The sequence below is a fragment of the Lissotriton helveticus genome, chromosome 3_1, assembly GCF_964261635.1.
Source record: "Lissotriton helveticus chromosome 3_1, aLisHel1.1, whole genome shotgun sequence".
In the NCBI taxonomy this organism is placed as follows: Eukaryota; Metazoa; Chordata; class Amphibia; order Caudata; family Salamandridae; genus Lissotriton; species Lissotriton helveticus.
In genome coordinates, this window is record NC_136061.1 from 294474312 (window position 1) to 294495758 (window position 21447).

The 21447-nt window shown below is 44.9% G+C and overlaps 1 protein-coding gene across 7 annotated transcripts in view; it reads right to left on the minus strand.

The window, feature by feature from the left end:
- The window catches only part of VMP1 (vacuole membrane protein 1), a 917545-nt gene that overhangs the window by 807103 nt on the left and 88995 nt on the right, over positions 1-21447 (minus strand). For all 7 annotated transcript variants that reach the window (XM_078679830.1, XM_078679834.1, XM_078679832.1 and 4 more), the window contains one exon: positions 9281-9371. In XM_078679830.1, the coding sequence (XP_078535956.1) occupies positions 9281-9371 (91 nt within the window). The remainder of the gene's footprint in view (positions 1-9280; positions 9372-21447) is intronic.

Consider the following 21447-nt stretch of genomic DNA (forward strand, 5'->3'; position numbering starts at 1 on the left):
TGAGACCCTTGAAAAATCTCAAAACTACAGGAGATTTGAAAAGAGACGGCTGGTCCGGCAAACATAGAAACGTGGACAAAGCCGAGAGATAACCCTTGACTGTGGCAACAGCAAGTCCTTGCTGCGCCAAAGAAAGAGCAAACTGGAGAACATCAGATAAATGGGCTTTCAACGGGTCAACAGATTTCTCTCCACACCAGGTGACAAATCTAGACCATCTATATGAATAGATGGACTTAGTGGAGTCACGTCTAGCTGAAAGAATGACATCCACCACATCTTGTGGGAGAGAAAAGGAATTCAGGTTGGCATGAAGGTGTAATGTCTGGAGGTGGGGGTGTAGAACCTGCCCCTCCATCTGGGAGAGGAGGTCTGCCCTGTGAGGGAGACGGAGCGGCGGGTGAGAGGAGAGGTGGAGAAGATCTGTATATCACACCCTTCTTGGCCAATCCGGGGCGACCAATATGACTTGGGCCCGGTCTTGGAGAATCTTCCTCAGAACCCGAGGAATCAAAGGTATGGGAGGAAACGCGTAAAGGAGTTGTCTTCCCCAACTCAACTGAAACGCGTCCCCCAAGGCTCCTTGCATCGAATACTGGAGACTGCAGAATGACAGGCAGTGAGCATTCTCGCGAGTGGCGAACAGGTCCACCTGAGGAGTCCCCCACGTCCGAAAGACGTGACAAACCACCTCCGGGTGAAGCCTCCACTCGTGGTCGGCTGAAAACTGCCGACTGAGACTGTCTGCTCGCACGTTCAGAACTCCGGCCAGATTTGCCATCCGACAAATCTGATGGTCCTGAACCCAGGACCAGAGACGCAGAGCCTCTCTGCAGAGACACTGCGACCCCACTCCTCCCTGCTTGTTGATATACCACATCGCGGTCGTGTTGTCCGTCAGGACTTGGACCGACCGACCGCGAAGGGAAGGGAGGAAGGCCTTGAGCGCTAAACGTATCGCCCGCAATTCTAGAAGGTTGATATGAAGCAACCTTTCTTCTGGAGACCAAAGAATCTTGACCTCCAGGTCCCCCAGATGAGCACCCCACCCTAGAGTGGATGCATCCGTTATTACTGTGGCCACCGGAGGAGGCAGCTGGAAAGGCTTCCCCTGAGACAGGTTGCCTTCCATGCCCCACCAAGACAGATCCGCCGCAGCTTCTCTGGAGATCCTCACTGACTCCCTGAGATCTCCGTTGTGTTGATACCACTGCCTGCGGAGGCACCACTGGAGCGCCCTCATGTGCCAGCGTGCATGGTTGACCAACAGAATGCAGGAAGCCATCAGACCGAGCAGACGAAGGACCTTCAGGACTGGAACGACCGCTCCATTTTAAAATAAAGGAATCAATTCCTGTATGTCGCGAATCCTTTGAGGAGGAGGGAATGCACGACATACAGTTGTGTCCAGTACAGCACCTATGAACAGGATGCGCTGGGAGGGCACCAGGTGAGACTTGGGCACATTTATCGAAAAACCCAAACTGTACAACAACTGGGTTGTCTCTTGCAGATGTTGGAGCACTCTCTCGGGCGACTCTGCTTTGATCAGCCAGTCGTCCAAATAGGGGAATACTGGAATCCCCGACCTTCTGAGATGTGCTGCCACCACCGCTATCACCCTGGTAAAGACTCGAGGCGCAGTAGTAATTCCAAAAGGAAGGACCGCAAATTGATAGTGTTGCGACCCCACCAGAAAAACGGAGATACTTCCTGTGCGACTTCAGGATTGGGATGTGAAAGTACGCATCCTGCAAGTCGGGCGACACCATCCAGTCTTCTTCCAGCAGCGCTTGAAGAACCTGAGCAAGGGTGAGCATCTTGAATTTCTCTTGTTTAAGATAGAGATTCAAGATCCTGAGATCCAGGATTGGACGAAGTCTGTCATCCTTCTTGGGAATCAAGAAATACCGGGAGTAGCATTCCAGACCCCTTTCCTGCTCTGGGACCACCTCTATCGCACCCTTTCTTAATAGAGTCTGAACCTCCTCCGGCAGGAGTAACAGATGTTCCTCTGTGCAAAAACCTTGGAAAGGAAGGTAATTGGGAGGGAATTCCCGAAAGGGAAGGGCATACCCATTTACTACAAGATTGAGAACCCAAAGATCTGATGTAACCGATTCCCAATCCCGTAGAAAATGGGTAAGCCGACCCCCCACCGGACCCACATGATCCTGAATGGCGGATCTAGGGCTGCTTTTCTGTGGCTGGAGGGTTGGAGGAGGTGGAGGAGGAAGAGGCCTGACGTCCACGAGGACACGCTCTTTGCTTTCCCCTGTAAGATCTGTACATGGAATTTTGCTGCAGCTGTTGTTGTTGCTGCTGCTGATCTTGTCGGTAATCCCGAAAGGAAGAGCGACCAAAACCCCTGAATCTCCTGGCCGAAGAACCTCTGATCTGGAGACCTAAAGATTTAGCAGTCGCCCTACTGTCTTTAAATCTATCCAAGGCCGTATCAGCTTTTTTTCCCAAAGAGACCAGATCCATCAAACGGCAGATCCAGCAAAGTGGCCTGAACATCTGCCGAAAAGTCTGAGGATTTCAGCCAAGCTGATCTTCTAGAGGCAACCGCAGTGCCCATGATACGTGCCACCGAGTCCGCAGTGTCCAGACCACTCTGTATCACTTGGCGAGCCGCTGCCTGTGCATCTGATATTACCTCCTTAAAATCCCTCCTGTTGGCATCAGGAATCTTAGGAGCTAAAGTACGCATAGTATCCATAAGGGCATGCACATACCTCCCCATTAGACAAGTGGCATTAGTTGATTTCAACGCCATACTTGCAGAGGAGAAGGTCTTTTTAGCCACCTGATCCTGTTTCTTTGCCTCTTTATCTCCGGGGACCTGAGGAAAGGCACTCACATTCTTTTTGGAACAGGCTGCTTGTATGACTAGACTCTCTGGTGATGGATGAGACGTCAAAAAAGCAGGGTCTTCAGGTGCAACCCTGTACCTTCTCGCCACACTCTTGGATACTGCAGGAGCTGACAGTGGTTTTTTCCACACCTCCAAAATGGGTTCCGTTAAGGCATCATTAAACGGAAGCAATTGTTCTACCACAGACCTAGGCGAATGCAAAACTTCTGTAAGAAGATTAGACTTAAACTCCACTGTTGGCAATGTCAATTGTAGAAGTTCCGCCGCCTTACTCATCACTACATGATAAGGCTGGACGTCCTTAGAAGGTGTATCAGAGCCTGATGGCAACTCCCACTCTGGAGAGAAATCCAGGCTACCAGCGTCAGCCAGTTCCTCAAAACAGTCCTCCTCCAGTTCACCTTCCTCCATATCAGGATGTGACTCTATATACCTTTGCTCTTCCAAAAGGCGTTGTGCTTCCCTTCTGGACCTCTCCTTTACACGCCTCGCAGCCGGATCCACCAACGACTCCGACGGAGCCGGGATCGACGTCGGTACCGAATCCAATGGCTCAGTGGGATGCCCTCGGGGACTATCTGGGGCGGAGCCGGATATTGCCATGGCGGCGTCGGAGCCGGCATATAGGGCATTAACGGAGCAGGAGGATAGGAGTGAGGGACTCCTAGATTGAAAGCCAGAGGACCCAAAGGTGCGCCAGAGGGGTACCACGCCCTTCAAAAGACGCCATACATAGCGTTCAAAAACGCAGATGGGTCCTGACCTGGGGCTGGAAAGGGTGGCTGGAAACCCTCAGGCTGGTCTTGTGGAGGGTTCGGATTCGGCTCTTCGACAGGCGCAGAATCCACATTCACCTGAACCTCTTCCTCATCTCGGGCCAGAGACGGATTTGATGCCGGAGTCGGCGACTGCACCCGCGACTCCGAAGGCGAGGCCTCACCTTCAGGATCCGAGACATCCAGCGTAACCACCTTAGAACGTACCTTCTTCTGTGACCTCGAGCCCTTCTCGTTACCGGAACGACGTCGGGACTCATGCCTCTTCTTCTTATGCTTCCTCCTCGACTTCAAAGCATGGTCTGAAGCGGACCTCGAAGACGACTCCTCTCGAGATCCGGATCTTGACTTCGACCTCGGCCTTCGAGAACTAGACCTCGAAGATTTTCCTTTCCCAGCCTTCAGCTTCGCTACCAGGAGTTTGGTCTCTCTTTCCCTCAGTGCTTTCGGGTTCATCTTCCGACAAGATGAACATCCATCCACATCGTGATCAGAGCTCAAACACCAAATGCAGTCCGCGTGCGGGTCAGTTATGGACATCATTTTCCCGCACTCCCTGCAGGGCTTGAAACCGGTCTTCTTTGTCGACATTGTGAAGAGACAAGAAACAAAGAAGCAGAAAGCGGTAACAATAAGGCAACAAAGTTATGTTATGTTATAAAATGTTATAGAGCGCGCAGCTGCCCCAGCGTAGGGGCGTCCCGGCGCTAAACTCCAGAGCAGAAAAAGAAACATGAGCAAAGTAGTGAATGAGCATCTCCAGCAAAAAATTTACAGAAATAGATGAGTTTTTATAGCTTTCCTAAAAACAGACAGACTTTGAATTTCTCTGATGTAGGAGGGAAGAGCTTCCAAGCTTTAGCTGCCAAGAAGCGGAAAAAACGTCCTCCGGCTCTACTACGCTTGACCCGAGGGACTTCGACCAAATTTTGGCCAGCAGAACGTAATGTGCGCAAAGGAGCATGCATACAAGTTCAGAAGCGGGCAGAGCATCCTGGGAGTTGTCAGTCTTAAGATTTTACACAAAATACAGAGAGTCTTAAACTGTATTCGATGGGCTACAGGTAGCCAGTGGAGCCTTCGGATGGTCGCAGAAATCGGGCTGAATTTAGGCAAGCCTACTAGAACTCTAGCTGCTGCATTTTGAATGCGTTGCATTCGAACGATTTCTGCCTGATTTACACCCAGCAGTAATGAGCAGGCGTAGTCAAGCCTAGACATCACTGTGGCCTGGATTATCATCTGTCTGGTCTCAGAGTCAAAAAAATGTTAAGACAGGTTTCAGACTACGCAGGATGCCAAAACAAGTGGCGGCAACTTTCTTTGTATGGGTGGAAAAGCTAAGAGTCGAATCTAGCCAGACTCCGACATTTTTCACTTCTGTCTTTGGTTCCAGAGCCTTCTCCAAAGTAGCTGGCCACCAATGGTCTCCCCATAAATAGGTGCTCCTACCAACCAGTAGAACCTCAGCCTTGGCCGCGTTAAGCTGTAAGCAATTGGTTGCATCCTCCGATAGGGCTACCACCAGCTGCGTGTCGTCCGCGTATGAGACAATGTTAAGGTCCCATAACTTGGCGACCGCAGCAAGCGGCTGCACATATAGGTTGAACAAGGTGGGACTCAAGGCAGAGCCCTGAGGAACACCCTGCTCGATGAAATGTGCCCTAGAAAGAAAAGGAGGGGTAGAAACACGAAAACACGCACCTTTACCCCCTTCGAACGGCTGACCAGCTCTTTTGTTGGATCCAAGGGGCTGATATCTCAGATTCTGCAGCACCCAAAGGCACCACCCTCTCACCCATACCAACACCAATTGCAGTTGGCGTCCGGCACGGACATTGTGCCCTCGCAGTGGTGTCGATTATGGCAGGATATCCCCAAAATCTATCGTAGCATCTCACAGCTGGAAAATGCCTATAAACTCATGACTCAATGCTATTATACACCCCAGCGTCTCCACAAGATGTTTCCTACATCCTCTTCTTTGTGTTGGAGGTGCCAGTCTGCATCCGGGGACTTTAGTCATATTTGGGGGGCATGCCCATCGTTGACCCTATTCTGGAAAGAGGTTCTTAGCCACATCAAGGGGGTATTGGGGTTCCCTTTGCCTACACTTCACACTTACGGAGGGGACATTCTCTTAACAGTCATTTACTTCCAGCAGGGCATTATATATCAGATCAGGCCCTCCGTCACATTTACAGTATGATCAGCAGCACAGTGTCTGTGATACAGCCAATCACCGTGTATCTTGTGATGCATGGGGCCTGGCTATGTTACAGGCCCTACACTATCAACCAACACTGCAACAGAGTCAACTGCCCTATGGCTGTTACAGGCCAATCAATAAGACTGTTAGAGGGGATCAGGGCCTACTATACAGCAGGAACCACAACCGATCAGAGGAAGGCGAGGTAGGTATCAAAAAAGGAAGCCTAGGGTATTAACGGATTTAAATCTTTGCATATTATGGCATAGATGTAATGATGATACACAACACCTAAAATAAGCCTGGGAAAAATCATTGCAATTCCCAACGTACCGTTGGTAATGGCAACAGATGGGGAATATTCATCATGTAAGATAAAATCTACCTTTGAGGCTCAGCAGTAAATTTTACTATTTTGTGTACTGGACAAAACCTTACTAATATAAAGCTGGCATTCCATGGCAAACACAGTTTTTTTCATGAAAATGATGAACGACTGTTTTGATCAATCTTTTGTTTTCAATAAAAATTTGTACCATGTCCCCCCCCCCTCCCCCCCCAGGCACCTTCACACGAATAGCGCAGGCGGTCCGAACCTTGCTGTGGGAAAGACTATCCCCGAGGATTGCATTGCACAAGCTTCATAGGGGAGTGTACAATGGTGGCCTGGCGATACAAGATGCAAAGTTATACTACTAGACTTCGCAGCTCCAGGTGGTAAATGATTGGTATATGTGGACAGTAGTGAGCCAGCATACAGGGTCGGTAGGACGGTTATGCCCAGTGGGAACTGTGAGCCCCTTCTGTATGCCCGGAGGTCGTGTCCGGGGTGGCCTGAACACACCAAGGTAGTACTGCAGTGTTGGAGGGAGGAGAATAAACTTTTGGGATAAGCGGGTAAAATTGACTGGTAGGACCCCGTTGTGGCTGGGTGACCAACTCCGAAAGGTGACAGCCCTAACTGGCTTTAAGGGGTGGAAACTGATTGGGATCGACTACATTGGGGACGTTTGGAAAGGGGACTCCCCTCGCTCCTTTGAGTATCTCCAAAAGGAGTACAACCTCCACCACTCACAGCAATATAATCATGTTAAGACTCATACATGCCCTAAGACCACATATTCAAAGTGGCTCGCCTCTTCCCGATTACTCCCCGCTGGAGGATAGGCTGTTGCTGGACCCTAGCGTAGAGAAACCAACGTCCACAATTTATCGCAAACTCAAACAATATACCTGACCCCCTAGTTACACTTCGAGAAGCTTAGGCCAGGGACCTTGGTAGCATAGACGAGGAGGACTGGCGGGATGCATTGCAGAGCCCTAGAGAGATTGTAATCCGTTCACGATTTAGGCTAGTGCAGCTAAAGATCCTACAGTGTACATATTATCCCTGCACACACTTGTATGCATGGGGCCGGGTACAGACTGCGCTGTGAGTTAGGTGGTGCCAACAAGAGGGCACTTTCTTCCATATCTTATGGGAATGTCCGGAGATAAGTCACTTTTAGAGGAGGGTCACTGATACTAGGTCTGAGGTGGTAGGGGAAACGGTCCCGATGGAGCCGGAGTGGCTCTTGCTGATGATTAAAGGGGACACTGCTTGGTCTAGATATAGAAATATGGTTGGTCCTGGCTGCGGGAATTGCAAAGCGCAATATTGCAAGGGGATGGGGGCGCAGACACCCCAACAGCTGGAGGACTGGAAGCGGGACCTGGACTGGTGCCAAAGGGCCGAAGAAACCGTGTACAAAAGTAGGGGGTGTGCAAAAAAAAAAATGGAAAAAAGTTTGGGCGTCACGGCAGAACTACAGAGGGTTTGGAGGTGCCACGTAGTGGTGGATGGGATGGGGATTATCGATTGTTCTGGTTGCTGCCTCATGATTGTGTTACTGCTAACTGTAGTGATATCTCCAAATATGGACTTTTGTTACTTCTTGGTGGTGTATGGTCTCAAGAGCATGGTTAATAAAAAGATTTATCAAAATAAAAATTATAAAAAATGTGTATTTCGTAGTAAAACGTGTATGTATTAAAAATCTGAAAACTGATATTTATGGCCAAAACTACTGCATTTATAAATACATCTTTGCAGCTGATCTTTAAGCAATCGTCATTTCTGAGGTGTGACACAATAGAGTGTAAGATAACTGTAATTTGTCTGCTATGCAAACTTTCTACGGGATGTCTGTAAACTGAGCAACAGTGGTACTGCTGTATTAGTCTATACAATCTGAACATTTCTGTTACCTATAGGGCCTGAGACTGTAATATTTGTATCATAAAAATGTTTTCAGCCTGCTCCTTCCAAAGGTGATTCTCGGTCATAACACTAGTCGCATTTCATAGGACAGAGTCTTCTACGAAGGGCCAGGAAGGATGCAAAGATGATGCGAAGGGAAATGTAGAAGTAAAGATCCTATTTAAAATGATAAGCCATGTAAAATGAAACTTTCTGTATGGCCTATAACACAGGTGGATATTTAGACATTTTTAGGGAAATTGTGCAGAACATGCTATTTTGCAACCATTTTCTGAAATATCTCATGTGGTGGTTGAAATCCCAGCACTTCTGGGACGATGAAACTCCCAGGGTACACCATGGACATACTGGAATATTAATATTTTCTGAATGCCCTCATTGAAACGATGGCTTTTCAGAACATTTCTCAAATAATTGTTCTGTAAATACAATATTTGGCCTCATTCTTTCAAAATGATGTTTTTAGGGGGAGAACAATGTCTTACTGTTACGGAAAGCCTGGCTGGATTATAAGACTTTCCCTGTGCAGTTTGGGGGCAGACATTTGGGGCCCCACCACTTAGAAAGAGCACCATCGGCCACTGACATCATGGCAGCAACTCAGAACACTTCTCTCATATACTGCACCATTACAGCATGTATAGCAGCAGCCCGCATTTCTTTCCAACACAAAGAACTGGTACTGCACGAGATTAGCATGGCAAGCTTTATTCACACACAGCACAGTGCAGGGAGTTTGTGGGGGGGGTGGAGCGGAGGAAGAGTAGTCAGCTTCCCTCCGATATATTGGATAGCCACAGTACACATCACACACCACAATTAAACACACGCTGTAACAGTAAAGCCTTCTTTAAAAGAATAGGGGTAACATTAGCACCTAGCACCACACACATATCAAAGGTAGACATCCTCAAACTGCATAAAACAGATCACATCTCCATATCTGCAGTGATATGCATTGTAGCACAATATACAATGCAAATGTGGAGGAAGAAAAGGAGTGCAGGACACAGTTGATATGTGCTCAAGTACTGCAACACAACACAGCAATTCACCACAGTGCACCGAATGGCAAACGTAAAGAAGTATCATACTAATCACTCATCTAAGATGACAAAACTCTCAACCTCGGTTCAAGATTAGAAACCTTCTTCTACCTGTTGATGTGCTCCTTCAATATAATACGCAGCTGAAAGTCCAGCAAGCAGCAGCAATAAGGAGGCAACGAACCCCCGACGGTGCCATAACCTACAAAACACCAAGAAACGCAGTTAGTGCCGTATTTCCACTTGTGCTTTCGAGATATTAAACTCTGAAAAACAATAGCAAAACACAAGCATCTTTAAGCAGGACTGCAAAGAAATCATGTGTGCTGCTTCACGGTTTACAGGTCTAGGATTGGGACCACGGTCAGCAGTAATGCATATAGAAACATACAACATTTAAAAGTGGCTTCTTAAACATGTAGCTAAGATCACTGGCACAGTTTCAGAGCTTTCTGATGCTATCCATCACAAAGGCTGGGTTCCAAAGCAGGAAGCTAAGATAAAACATGAACATTTTACGTGGGGCTCAAAGGATGAACCAATCTGGTCATTCAATATGTGCACTGAACTAATTGTGCCAGTGATAGGAAAATCTTAATATGTATTTACTTTAAATATGGTTTTGGTTGAATTATGTAATCATGTGCATTTTCCAGATATTGCTCTTTTAATATCAGATATAAGGCTGCTTGCAAGGACTTGACAAAACCCTGCGTAACCTGTATTTTATAGAAAGAAAGAAAAGATAACTGTTTACCAGACACCTGCTTTAGAAAGGATCCTCTCGCTACCACCCCTCCAAACCCCCCAACCCCACCCAGCAAAATATCCTCCCTCTATCATGCTTGATTTTACTGCAACTGATTTAATACAAATAATGCCGAAAATAGGTTTTGGATAAAATGTCTCATGAAGTAAATGCATTCTTTGCTTAAATGTACACAAGGAGGGTTAATTCTGGAGGACTCTGCCTCAGGAACACTAAAATACACAGTTTCAAGCGCAAGGACAACATTTTGTATACAAAGCAGGAAAATTATCCAATAACTCAGAATACAATCACTTCACTCACACTGAAAGAATTATGAAGGGCAACTAAATGATATATATGTATGATGTTAAATAATGACCAGGGTGGTCATCAAAATGTTTTATTTCAGTATGCTCTGCGTTGGGTTTACAAAAAACTTAGTTCAGTAAAGCCATTGTTAAGTAGCAAAGAATGCTTATAGGCATGGAAAATGGAAGGAGAAATATTTCTTGATTCAAGCAACACTCAGTCAACTCCTTCGAAATAAAAGTGGGGGGAGTCCTCAGGATCACTTTGTTGCAATGAAACAATACAACAAGAAGCATATTAATATGACCGCCCATAGTTATGAGAAGAAGGATGCATTCCTAGGAACAAGCTTCCTCCTGAAGGTGTCTGAATCAATCTGACCAGAACCAAGGTGAAATAACAAGAGACTCTGGGTCATCTGACCAGAGGGAACAGCATCAGCAAGACACCCAGATGGTGTTTGACAATCTCATGGGAGGGGAAGAGGATGCAGTCCTCAGATGGAGCTTGGCACAGGGATCACACTGTGGTCGTGTAAGTTTCTGGAACCCGCAAGCATTCCAGGATAGTTCAGGAGAGAACCCATATTAAGAAAGGGTCCCAACTCCCCCAGTTACCTTTCCGAAGCTCAGGTGAGATAATTTTCTGATCATGATGTGACAGTGGAACTTTTATAGCTGCATAGGGAACTGCAGAGTCTGATATACTGATGAAGACCCATTTTGCCATATTCAGGTGACACTCCGATTATTCTCTGCCTGGATGAGAAACTTGACGGTTATCAACCTATGTCGCAGGGTCCAGCACTGGATTAGCAGCCCTGGTCTCAGACTAACCAGGAAAAGACACACAATTGATGGATGGAATGCAGAACAAATCAAAACATTCACCCCCAGTCAAGAGATCTGGGTTAAATCCATCAATCTTTTTCTCACCATGCCACCCCAGTTTAGATCTGGCCATATGCAAATCAGTCTTGACCCTGTGCCTCATGGGAACAGTCCAGCCCGAACTGCCAAGCCAGGTCCTACCTGGACCGGAAACAAGCATCCTAGGACCGGTTTCGGGTTTCACCCCTCTTCAGCCAGGATAACTTGATTCCAGTGGCACAGTGAGCCCAGGACCGAGTCTGGGCATACCTGGCACACTTAGGGCGAGAAAGCAAAAGACACATAATTGATGGACGGAATAGAGAACAAATCAAACCATCGGCGCAGGGTCAAGGCTGATTTGCATATGGCTGGGTCCAAACTGGAATGGCATGGTGAGCAAAAAAACGATGGATTTAGCCCAAGATCTCTGTACTGGGGTTAATGTATGACATTGATCTGCATTCTGTCCATCAATTTTTCTTTTTGCATTTGTCACCCCGAGTATGCTCACAATTGAGTCCCGTGCTCTCCATACCATTAGAGTCAAGCTATCTTTGCTGATGAGGGCTGAAAACCCGAAACCAGTCCTGAGATGCTTGTTTCCAGTCCAGGGAGGACCTGGCCTGGCAGTTCGGGATGGACTGTTCCCATTGGGCCCAGGGTCAAGACTGATTTGCATATGGCTGGATCCAAACTGGAATGGCATGGCGAGCAAAAAAACGATGGATTTAGGCCCAGATCTCTGTACTGGGGTGAATGTATGACATTGTTCTGCATTCTGTCCATCAATTGTTCTTTTTGCATTTCTCATACTAACCAGGACCTTCCAGGATTCACGATGGCTAGTGACCTTACCTTGACTGTTGCACTATAATCCGAATTGCACTATGACACTCTGTCACCTCGGTGCTTTGAGAACACCCCGTTATAAAAGGTAGCACAGCGGTGGGAAAGCCCCTCTGCAATACTTCACGTGTCGGACATAAAAATGACCCTTCATCTCCAGCTGATTTCCAATCTTTTCCGAGTTAATAAACAAATGAAGGTCTCAGTTTTTTTCCACCTGATGAGGCTGAAGGTAATCCGACAGTAGTTAGCCATGCTACAGTACATCAAATTATCAAACATTTGATAGCTAAGATGGTCAAAGCAGAAACAAAGGCGTCCTGGTGAAGCAACTGGATTGTTCGAGTACTTTATGAACTGCTTTTATTCTCTGGAAGGGATAAAATGAGGTGGTATTTAACCTATAAATGTGACTGATACAGGCTGGCGCAAAAATGGCTTCCGAATGACTTTTTGTATTAGATTCTGCTAGTATTTGAAACGCGTGGCAAACATTTTGTTGAAGGCTGAGGTTAACGAGCAAACCAAGACCGCGGTGGACACTGTACCTGCAGTCTCAAAAGAGATCGTTTAAAATGACTAGGTCCACAGGTCGGACTGCTGACACGGGGCACATGAAAGTTAAAAGGTAAGGACAATCTAATACTTGCAACACAGCGCGGTGCCCTTTCTCTGGGATGAGGTGCGTTTCAGTCATCGCGTCGCATGGGAATGCCGTATCCTGCCTGAAGAGGACCCACAAGGGTGCCCGGAGCTCCCCTGCCCTCTACTCTGGCACCGCAGAGGTGCTGGCCAGGACTTTGTAACCATGGTAGTGATTACCAGCAGTCTGGACGTCGGCGGGCTCTTTTGTTTCAGGAGCAACTTAGTCAGATTTTGTATTACCACACAATTAAAACGCAGGCCTGTCCTACTTACATATTCAATAGGACAATCCACAGTTACTTTCAACTAAAAGGTCACGTACATAAAATCTAGAAATAAAATCAACTGAACTAAGTCAAACTGAGATGCAATAAACAAAAAAGCAACGCAACCTATGGTTGCAATATCAGTGAGTCTATGCCGTTACTGATATGAATGAATACGTTAGTCAGTCACTTTTTCTTAAGGAGAAAAACAAAGCTCAGACTCACAAATCAGTTAACTGATCAGTGATGAAGTTAAAGCCATTTTCCTGAAATGAAGAGCCACAGCTGGAGAACACAGGCATGGGACCCAGACACTGCTAAGATGGGAAATCCAGGCATTTCTTTGGCAGTAACCTGTTTAATGAGTCACAGAAGCGCGTCATGTGCTGCACTGAAATTTCAGCTATTGTGATGTTGCTGGGCCACGGGCTTTGAAGACCACTCGCCATGTAACGACTCGACAAGTACTGTGTTCCAATGTGCAAACACGGAGCATTCACCTGGGCAGCTCGAAAATCTATGTAACAAGCAAGACCCTATTTTCAGCTAAGTTCTACTCAAAATGCTGGCCTTGAAAGGTAGATGAAACTGAATCCATCCTTATGCGGCAGCATTAGTAAAGAATTGTAACCAGTACCCGATACAAAGAAATCAGGCACAATCTTGAAGCCATGGCTGCAATATCATCTAATTGATGATTACATGCAATCGGCGGCAATCTTTCCTATTCGTCAGTTGTAATACGGGTTCACCCGATGAATATTTTCACTCAAGGTCTAAGCATACTTGTAGCAGGGGACTGAAAAGGACAACCAAAGCGAAGGACACTTTTCAACGGTTTAAGCTCAGCTTGGGATGAGGAGGGACTCAAGGGATCTTACTGATAAACATTTTAGTTTAATGAACTATTCGTTGGGCCATGAGTTAGTCATCTAAGGCTCTTCTGTGTTGGGGGTTTTCACATTCTGGAAGGGATAATGGTGTGTCTTATATGCTGCGTGTTTACATAACATTGAGACTGATGGTATGCATGGCAACACATAAGGGATGACAAGGTCCCAAGACTGCTCCCCTTCCAATTCATGAGAAACAGAGCTCTTTGATTTCACTTCATAATTAAACCAGAGGATCCTAATGACATTACATTTTTAATTCTTTAACCCCTTGGCCGCGGCGGTAATTCCGCTGCAGCGCTAGGGGGGACCGCGCGGCGCCACCATGCTCGTGACGGAACCACTCCGTCACAAGCCGCTGGGTGGCGCTGTGCTTGTGACAGAATGGTTCCGTCACGGCCCTGCCCGCTCAATAGAACGCGCCTCGCAGGTGCGAAATCAGCGCCGCGCAGGCTGGGCCGTGACGGAACCATTCCGTCCCCAGCACAGCCCCACCGTGGCGGCACGAGCGCGCAAGGGGTTAAATAAATAATGTGATTAATACTACCGCCACAATTTGGTTTGGAATTTAATGTGGTTTCCGTTACTCTAAATGTGCTGAATCAACACCAAGAGCCACTATTACTGGTTATCTAGAATAAAAAGATAGGACAACATGCTATTAGATGCAAGCCTGTGGTGGAGATTTAATTGAACAAGGAATGCCTGCGCAATAATATTGTATAAGACATTTGTTGGCCAGGATAGACATATACTTCTTGATTCAGGTGCACTCCAAAAATACTTCATGAAACGACTGAGCAAAGGGCTAGTATTCCAGCATCTACATAGCTCCTCAGTGTATGTGAGAAATAATTGATAACGGTAGCGTGGGAATGGATGGAGTGCAAAACAATTAAATAAAATATAGAATGGAACAATAAAAGGACCCTATGGTCACATGGCACAAACGGAGGCCATGACATCTGAACAGCCATTGGATTCAAGGCAGGACCAAAAAGAATCACTAGATAAACTTTTCTAAAGGAAGGATTTGGTAGGCTACTAAGGTCACAAACCAAAGTAGGTTATATATTAAATATAAAATGAATTAAAAACATGTATTGAACTGCCAACATGGTTGGTTATCATCAAAAACTTAAAATACAGAAACACTACCTGTATGCTTAGCTAAATCCTACAATATATTCACATGACTTCACACAGTACACCAATACAGTGATATAGGGAAGAAATGCTATAGTACTACTACCGCTTAAAAGACGATTTATACATGAAAGTCTCATCGCACATTAAGCAATGTATTTGCAAATCTTATACGGAAAAGAAAGAAAGCGCCATAATGATTTCATTATAGGAGTACTTCTTCTGAGTCTGTCTAAAAAATGATGGAGAAGACGAAAAAGGAAAAGTTACCCGCAGGTAATCCCAGTTCTCTTCCAGGGGAATCCTAAAAGTCATAAGCACGGAAAAGCCCCGTCCATGCAGTGAGATCACGGAGCACTTTAAATAAAAATTCATATATTTATACCAAACTTTGTACACAGTACTATACATACATACATACATACATACATACATCTCTGAAGCCTAAGGAAAGCTAATAAACGTCTTTCCATCATCAAAACAAACCATTTCTAGATGGATAGCTTCCTGTATACTTCTTTCATACCAACTATCTAAGAAGCTCCAATCTGGTAGATGAAAACCACATTCGACAAGGAGGAAGGCGGAAACTACAGCTCATCTTAGAAATGTTCCCAAGTCAGAAAGAGGTAAAGCTAGTACCTGAAAACCTCTACATACCTTTACTAGAAACTACTGTCTAGATTCGCCCTTCAAAGCACATATTCAAGCAGGGCAGGCTTCTTTGAGGAACCTTTTCAGGTGATTGTTGGAGTGGAGTTATTCCATGTCCGCTTCTTGTGGGATGGCCTTGCTAATCTATCAATGGTTTTGACTATTGATGAGGATCCCCTGGAACAAAAGGACAGGTTGCTCACTTGTGATCCTAGTTGTCTTCCAGGGGAATCCTCAAATTCATAAAAGAAAACTCCCAACTACCCAGACGGGAACTATTTAAGCTCTCAACAATTGCTTCACCAAGGAATCCTATTTAAAAATTACCCAACCTAAATGTCACCTGTGGGGCATGATGGAGGAGATCCTTAAAGGGACAGTGCCAGTTTTCCCTACTATTCTTCGAAAGGCAGCCCATTGGCTAACAATGTCTCATTCCCTTTCCTTTTAAAAACGGCTTTGTGAAAGATTTTCTATGGTAATTTTGTTATTAATGACACATCTATGTAACTGGTTTCTTTTTTAAATCAAAAATTAATTTAATATGGCCTTTTTTTTTTAGGCTACAGACATATATGTAACGTACCGTGTACAAAGTTTTTTATACATATATGAAACTCTTAAACAAGTACTATGGGATCCCCGCTCATGGGCAGGACTATTCCCACGTATTTGTACTATTAGCATTACTGACGTACCTGTTTGACTATGCTCCCTCATGTTCCCCCTTTCTATGTAAAGCGCTCTGATATCTGTAAAGATCTTGTTCGCGCTATATAATACTTTCAAAATAAATAAAAAATAAAATTCAGTGCTTATTGCTATTGATGAGGATGCCCCGGAAAAGAAAGAATGTGTCAGACCAGGCTTCATGCAAACATGTTCCATAAAACTTCCTAATCAAAATATGCTCTTCACAAGAAGATGCATCTAGTGTGTAATATATACAGAAGTTATTGGGAGTAGTCACTGTAGCAAGCAGATACATTTCTGCAATGGGTGAGTGCCCTAGGAAAGCCACAGATGCTACTTGGCACCAATGAAATGAGCATAATGTCTCAGAAGAGGATGAACCTCCGTCTTGTCAAAGGACAAAGCTATGTACAGGACAATACACTTCAAATACTGCCACTGAGTAATGAACACAATTCTAAACTAGAACTGGAAAAGGCAATAGCTCTGTCTTTGGCAAATATGCATATTTGTTTCTTTACAAACATGTAGAATATACAAAAAAGGCAAAAATATAAAAGTAAATTAGAAGCAGAGCAGTACAGGCACATCAGGCGTGCACTTCATTTCTAGCAGCTGCATAGGTTATCAGGCAAAATGCTGTCACTCGCACAGCAAGAAATTCCCCTGAAGGGTCTAACCCATTCCCACATACTGTACGCTGTACGGGGTGGAAGCAATCTGCAAATGACACTAACAGATCGATAGATGCAGGTCGCTGACCATAAGCCTTTCTATGTAAGTGTGTTAGTATAATTTTCTTTTGGGGGAGGAACGGACGGATGGCTAGCAAGCCAGCTAATGTGGTCTTTAGGCAAAATCTAAAAGCAGTCACTGATGGTGATAAAAAATGCAGACTGTTAAAAACAACGTCTTAGAAACACTTCCATTGTTTTGTCTTTAATACATCAAATGTTAATATGAAAATCAGAGTCCAGCGCAAGGAGGCAGCTTCCATGGAAATTGTTAGGTTCGTTGGTGAATGCCATGGTGATGCGTGGTGAATTGGACAAGTAGTTGCAAATAAAAGAGCCAGTGTAAGGGGCAGATCTGGAGAGGATGCGTTCCTCTTGCTGCTCCCGCCTCTCTACTGTGTAGGATTCCAGGCAAAGTTTGTGGTTGTTAACCGCCTCCACCTGCCCCCTCCAGTAGGAGGGTATTACACACACAGGATTCTTGACTTGCTTGCCTATCCTTTGAATCAAGGGAGTTGGCAGGCATAGTGGAAACAAAAATGGTCTGCTCAATCCAAATGGAATGTATCACATTTCTACCCTGCTCCGACGACACTGTTTATTTTGATTCCAACTGAGGAAATTCACATTTATTGAATATTCGTTCAACAACTGACAAATATCCCTGCCATTTCAGAGGAGAATTATCCAACCGGCTCAGGCGATCCACTTTTAGACTGTTTTTACCATCCTAATGAACAAACAATAGAAAGCACATTTTTGAAGCGCCCGGCCTCGTGCAAAAACAGCTAGCTGGCATGAGGAACGACACTGTGCTGAGCCCTGGTTTTTTCCCAAGACATTATTTTTTGTTATTTTAGAGAATACTGATAACTTTGATCTCAAAAGGGGGAATACATTACTTTACTCCAAGAAGATACCTGTCAATTGCAAATAAATTATATAGTCATCAATTGTGCAGGCCCCAATACTTGAAGGATCACTTCCGAGCCATAAAAAATCCCCAGTGGAATAATCAGCACTGTTATTTGAGGGATATGCTGTTCGATGGACTGGTGGCTGAAAAGCTCTAAGGAGAATGGCTTTTCTAAGGCCATCAGAAAGGAGTCAAATACATATTGCGACTAGGAGAATAGACATTTTTATAATTCCAAGGAACAGATTTAATTCTTGTTTATTGGTTTAAATTGAGCCTTCCTCTATGTATTCCAGAACTTTATTCCCCCAATTTCTCACCAACGGTTCAAGACCCTTAACTCTATTAATAGTCCGTCCCTTTCTTTGGGCTGGAGGCTGCCCTGAATACAGTTTCTTAATTGTCTGCGGTCCCCTTATGACCGAGGAATGGGAGCAGCAGATCTACAATGCTATTACATCGTGTGATTAATGACTGACCAAACTGGGGATGAGACGACCCAGCATACCGAGCAGAGCTGACTCTGTTGGAACTCGTTCAAATAATAGTGTTCTTATACAGGGCCCCATTTCCTCTGACCCTTTCGGAGGTCATCCAAGCGTTTTTTCTTAGTTGAGGAGTGGCACTCCGACTCATGGGATGGAATGGTAAACTGACATGCATGAATCCTCCTTGGCAGGAGACATGGTTGCATCAACTGAATGGGCTGACTGGGTTTGCCAAATGAGACAGGATTGGAATTATCCTTCTTGCAGATTTGTGGTTCGAGAACTGTATTCAATTGGTTCAAGAGATACAGGAACAGTATCAACTCTCCCATGCCCAATGTCATAAGCACTTACAATTACAACATGCTCTCGCATCCAACCTTCCCACAGGGACAATCATTCCTGAAATTTAGTCCCCTCAGCCTCCCTGACTGGGAAGCACATCAGAGGTGCAATCTCGCAAATCTATCGCTCCCTGGTCATTACGCCCTGAACCAGTTGAAGAAATTGAAGTTGAACTGGAAGGCATGGGTAAGAGAACTTAATGATGCAGAGTGGTAAGGGACCCTGATGGCCCCTCAGGAATTGGCTATCTCCATAGCCTCAGACTGGTCCAGCTTAACTAGCTCCACTCAATTTACATGACTCCACAGCTGCTTCAACGGCCAGGCAGAATCTTACGGGCCAACTCACCGGACGCAGACTTCTTCCATATGGTATGGTCCTGTCTTGTCATAGCTCGGTACTGACAACAGATAGGGCTGAACTCTTGTTAATCCTGGCCAGACCACTAGAACTTTCGCCCAGAGTTGTTCTTCTAGGGCTCCTGGAGAAGCTGGGGCAGAGCCGAGGCTGGAGTGTACATCCACTGGGTTCGCTACGCTGATTGCCAAATGAGACCCTGCCCAAAAATTAAACTTCAAGAACACTCCATAGCTAAACATTTGGCAGGCAGGGGTGGACTGGTGTCCTCTGCAGGAACAGCCCATCTATGCTGCCAGAGGCTGTCCACAGAAACACAGGAGGGTTTGGGGCAAATGGTCGGAGTACTATAGTTTGGGATCTGACAAGAGATCAGGTTGATCTAAAGACAAAAACAGCTGTCTGTGCACTGGTAAAAACTAAATTATCATAAAAAAATAGAAAGAGCCTTTCTGAAATATTTACCAAATATACGCTTTTGCAATGAAACTCAATGCAATATAAATGTAAGTAAGAAAATACTTATGAACATCCATTCATGAATCAGAAAATACTGACTTCGTAAAAAGGGTCGTTTACGTGACTTGAGGAGCACCCATCGTGTGGTTTTGTGTGGGAAGACCATTCCAATAAAGTGGCTTCACGTCATACTGCAAAGAATTACAGTACCAAAATGAATGTTTTCATGATTTGAACCTGAACAATACTACGGTGCTCTCTTCTGATGCCCAAGATAATCAGTGACCATCATACATGAGGCACCAAATAGCTGTCCAGATATGTGAACATCTGTTTACAGATTTATGTTCAACTTGCTGGTAATCAAAAGTAGAAATTTATATGAATTTAGATCAGCAAACCATTCACGAAACAAACAGTGGCAATGCCAAGTGTTATATTTATTTATTTATAAAGTTTTATACTTTAATGTATCAACACATGTAATTACATGAATTCACAAATGCTGTTTGCTTGTGCAAACGTTGGTTATTATAGTACAGCCTGCTCAACTGGCTTTTGCAGTGTTGCGAAAAGGTAGCAAAAAAGGATTGCTCATGCAATCCTTTAGGCAAAATGAACATGCTAAAAAAAGAATGCACAGGTTAAACATAATAGGGTATGTTTTGTGAAAAGCCTAAGTATTACGTGATGTGATGCCTGACCTACACAATTAGCATTGTTCAGGAAGAAACTTAACAGGTATCCCTTTTATTGAAGGGCACCTAGCACTAGCAGTCAAGATCTAGGACTAGGATTGGAGAGAGTACACTTAGAAACATCCAAAAACTTCTATAGAGAAGGAGTGGATGATGTAAGAAACAAAGCTATTAGTTTTCAGAAGGGCACAAGACAGGCATCAAGGTTTTGCAGAAGTTAGGTAAAACATATACAGAGCAAATGATGAATCGACACAGTTAACCACATCTAGCAACATGGGTGGCCTGCCAAAGGTGATCCCAGATGAACAAAATGGGCTCCTTTAGGAGATAAACGAGAACATCTAAAAAAAGATACAGAAGAGTTGCTAAATGCCCACACACATCAGTAATCCGACGCAGAATGTCAAAAATGTTTGTGCAAGGTTAACAGAAGTATGGATAATCTACTAAGAATTTGAATGAATATCTGCTCAGAATGATGGTCCCTTCAGAGACAATGGATCTGCCCCTAGTGAGACACGCGTTATAAACTGGCTATCCATATCGCCAAGTAACTGAACTAATGACAACACAATGTGTGTATGGGGGGAGGGGGGGGATTATTGAGCTATCAAGACCTTCTAGTTAATACTACCAAAAATGTACCACTGTGGACTCCTAATAGTTAAGGCTGCCCCCTCCCTTGTCATGTGTTAGTAAAGGAAACCGATCCAGTTATGGGCCTGGTTTGATTGTACAATCTGGCACCTGGACATAGCAATTAAATAGTCGCCATGATATGAAGTAAACAAATGTGTATGTTGGCCTAAACCAGGTCAGTGCTCCATTCACCCCCACTTGGATCACCATGAGGTCCAAGGAGAATAAGTCTACCAACTGTTACAGTCTTAGGCAAATGGGTGTTAGCCCCGGGTTGGAGAGTCAGGAAGTTTAAAAAGGCAGGTTCAATTAAACAGCATGAACGAAAACAGACACACATAATTATAGTTTAATTTATGATTACAGCTACTCAAATCTATTCGACAGCATGACAAGATATCACTACAAAGTTCCCCACTAGTGAATTATCACTATTTATGAAATAAGATAATAACCCTAACCTACGATGTCTACGGCATGACACATGGGAAAAGACTCTCTCTACTTTCCTAAAAAGGAGGGGATACACACATACTATGCAAGGAGATTATTTCAGGAGTTCTT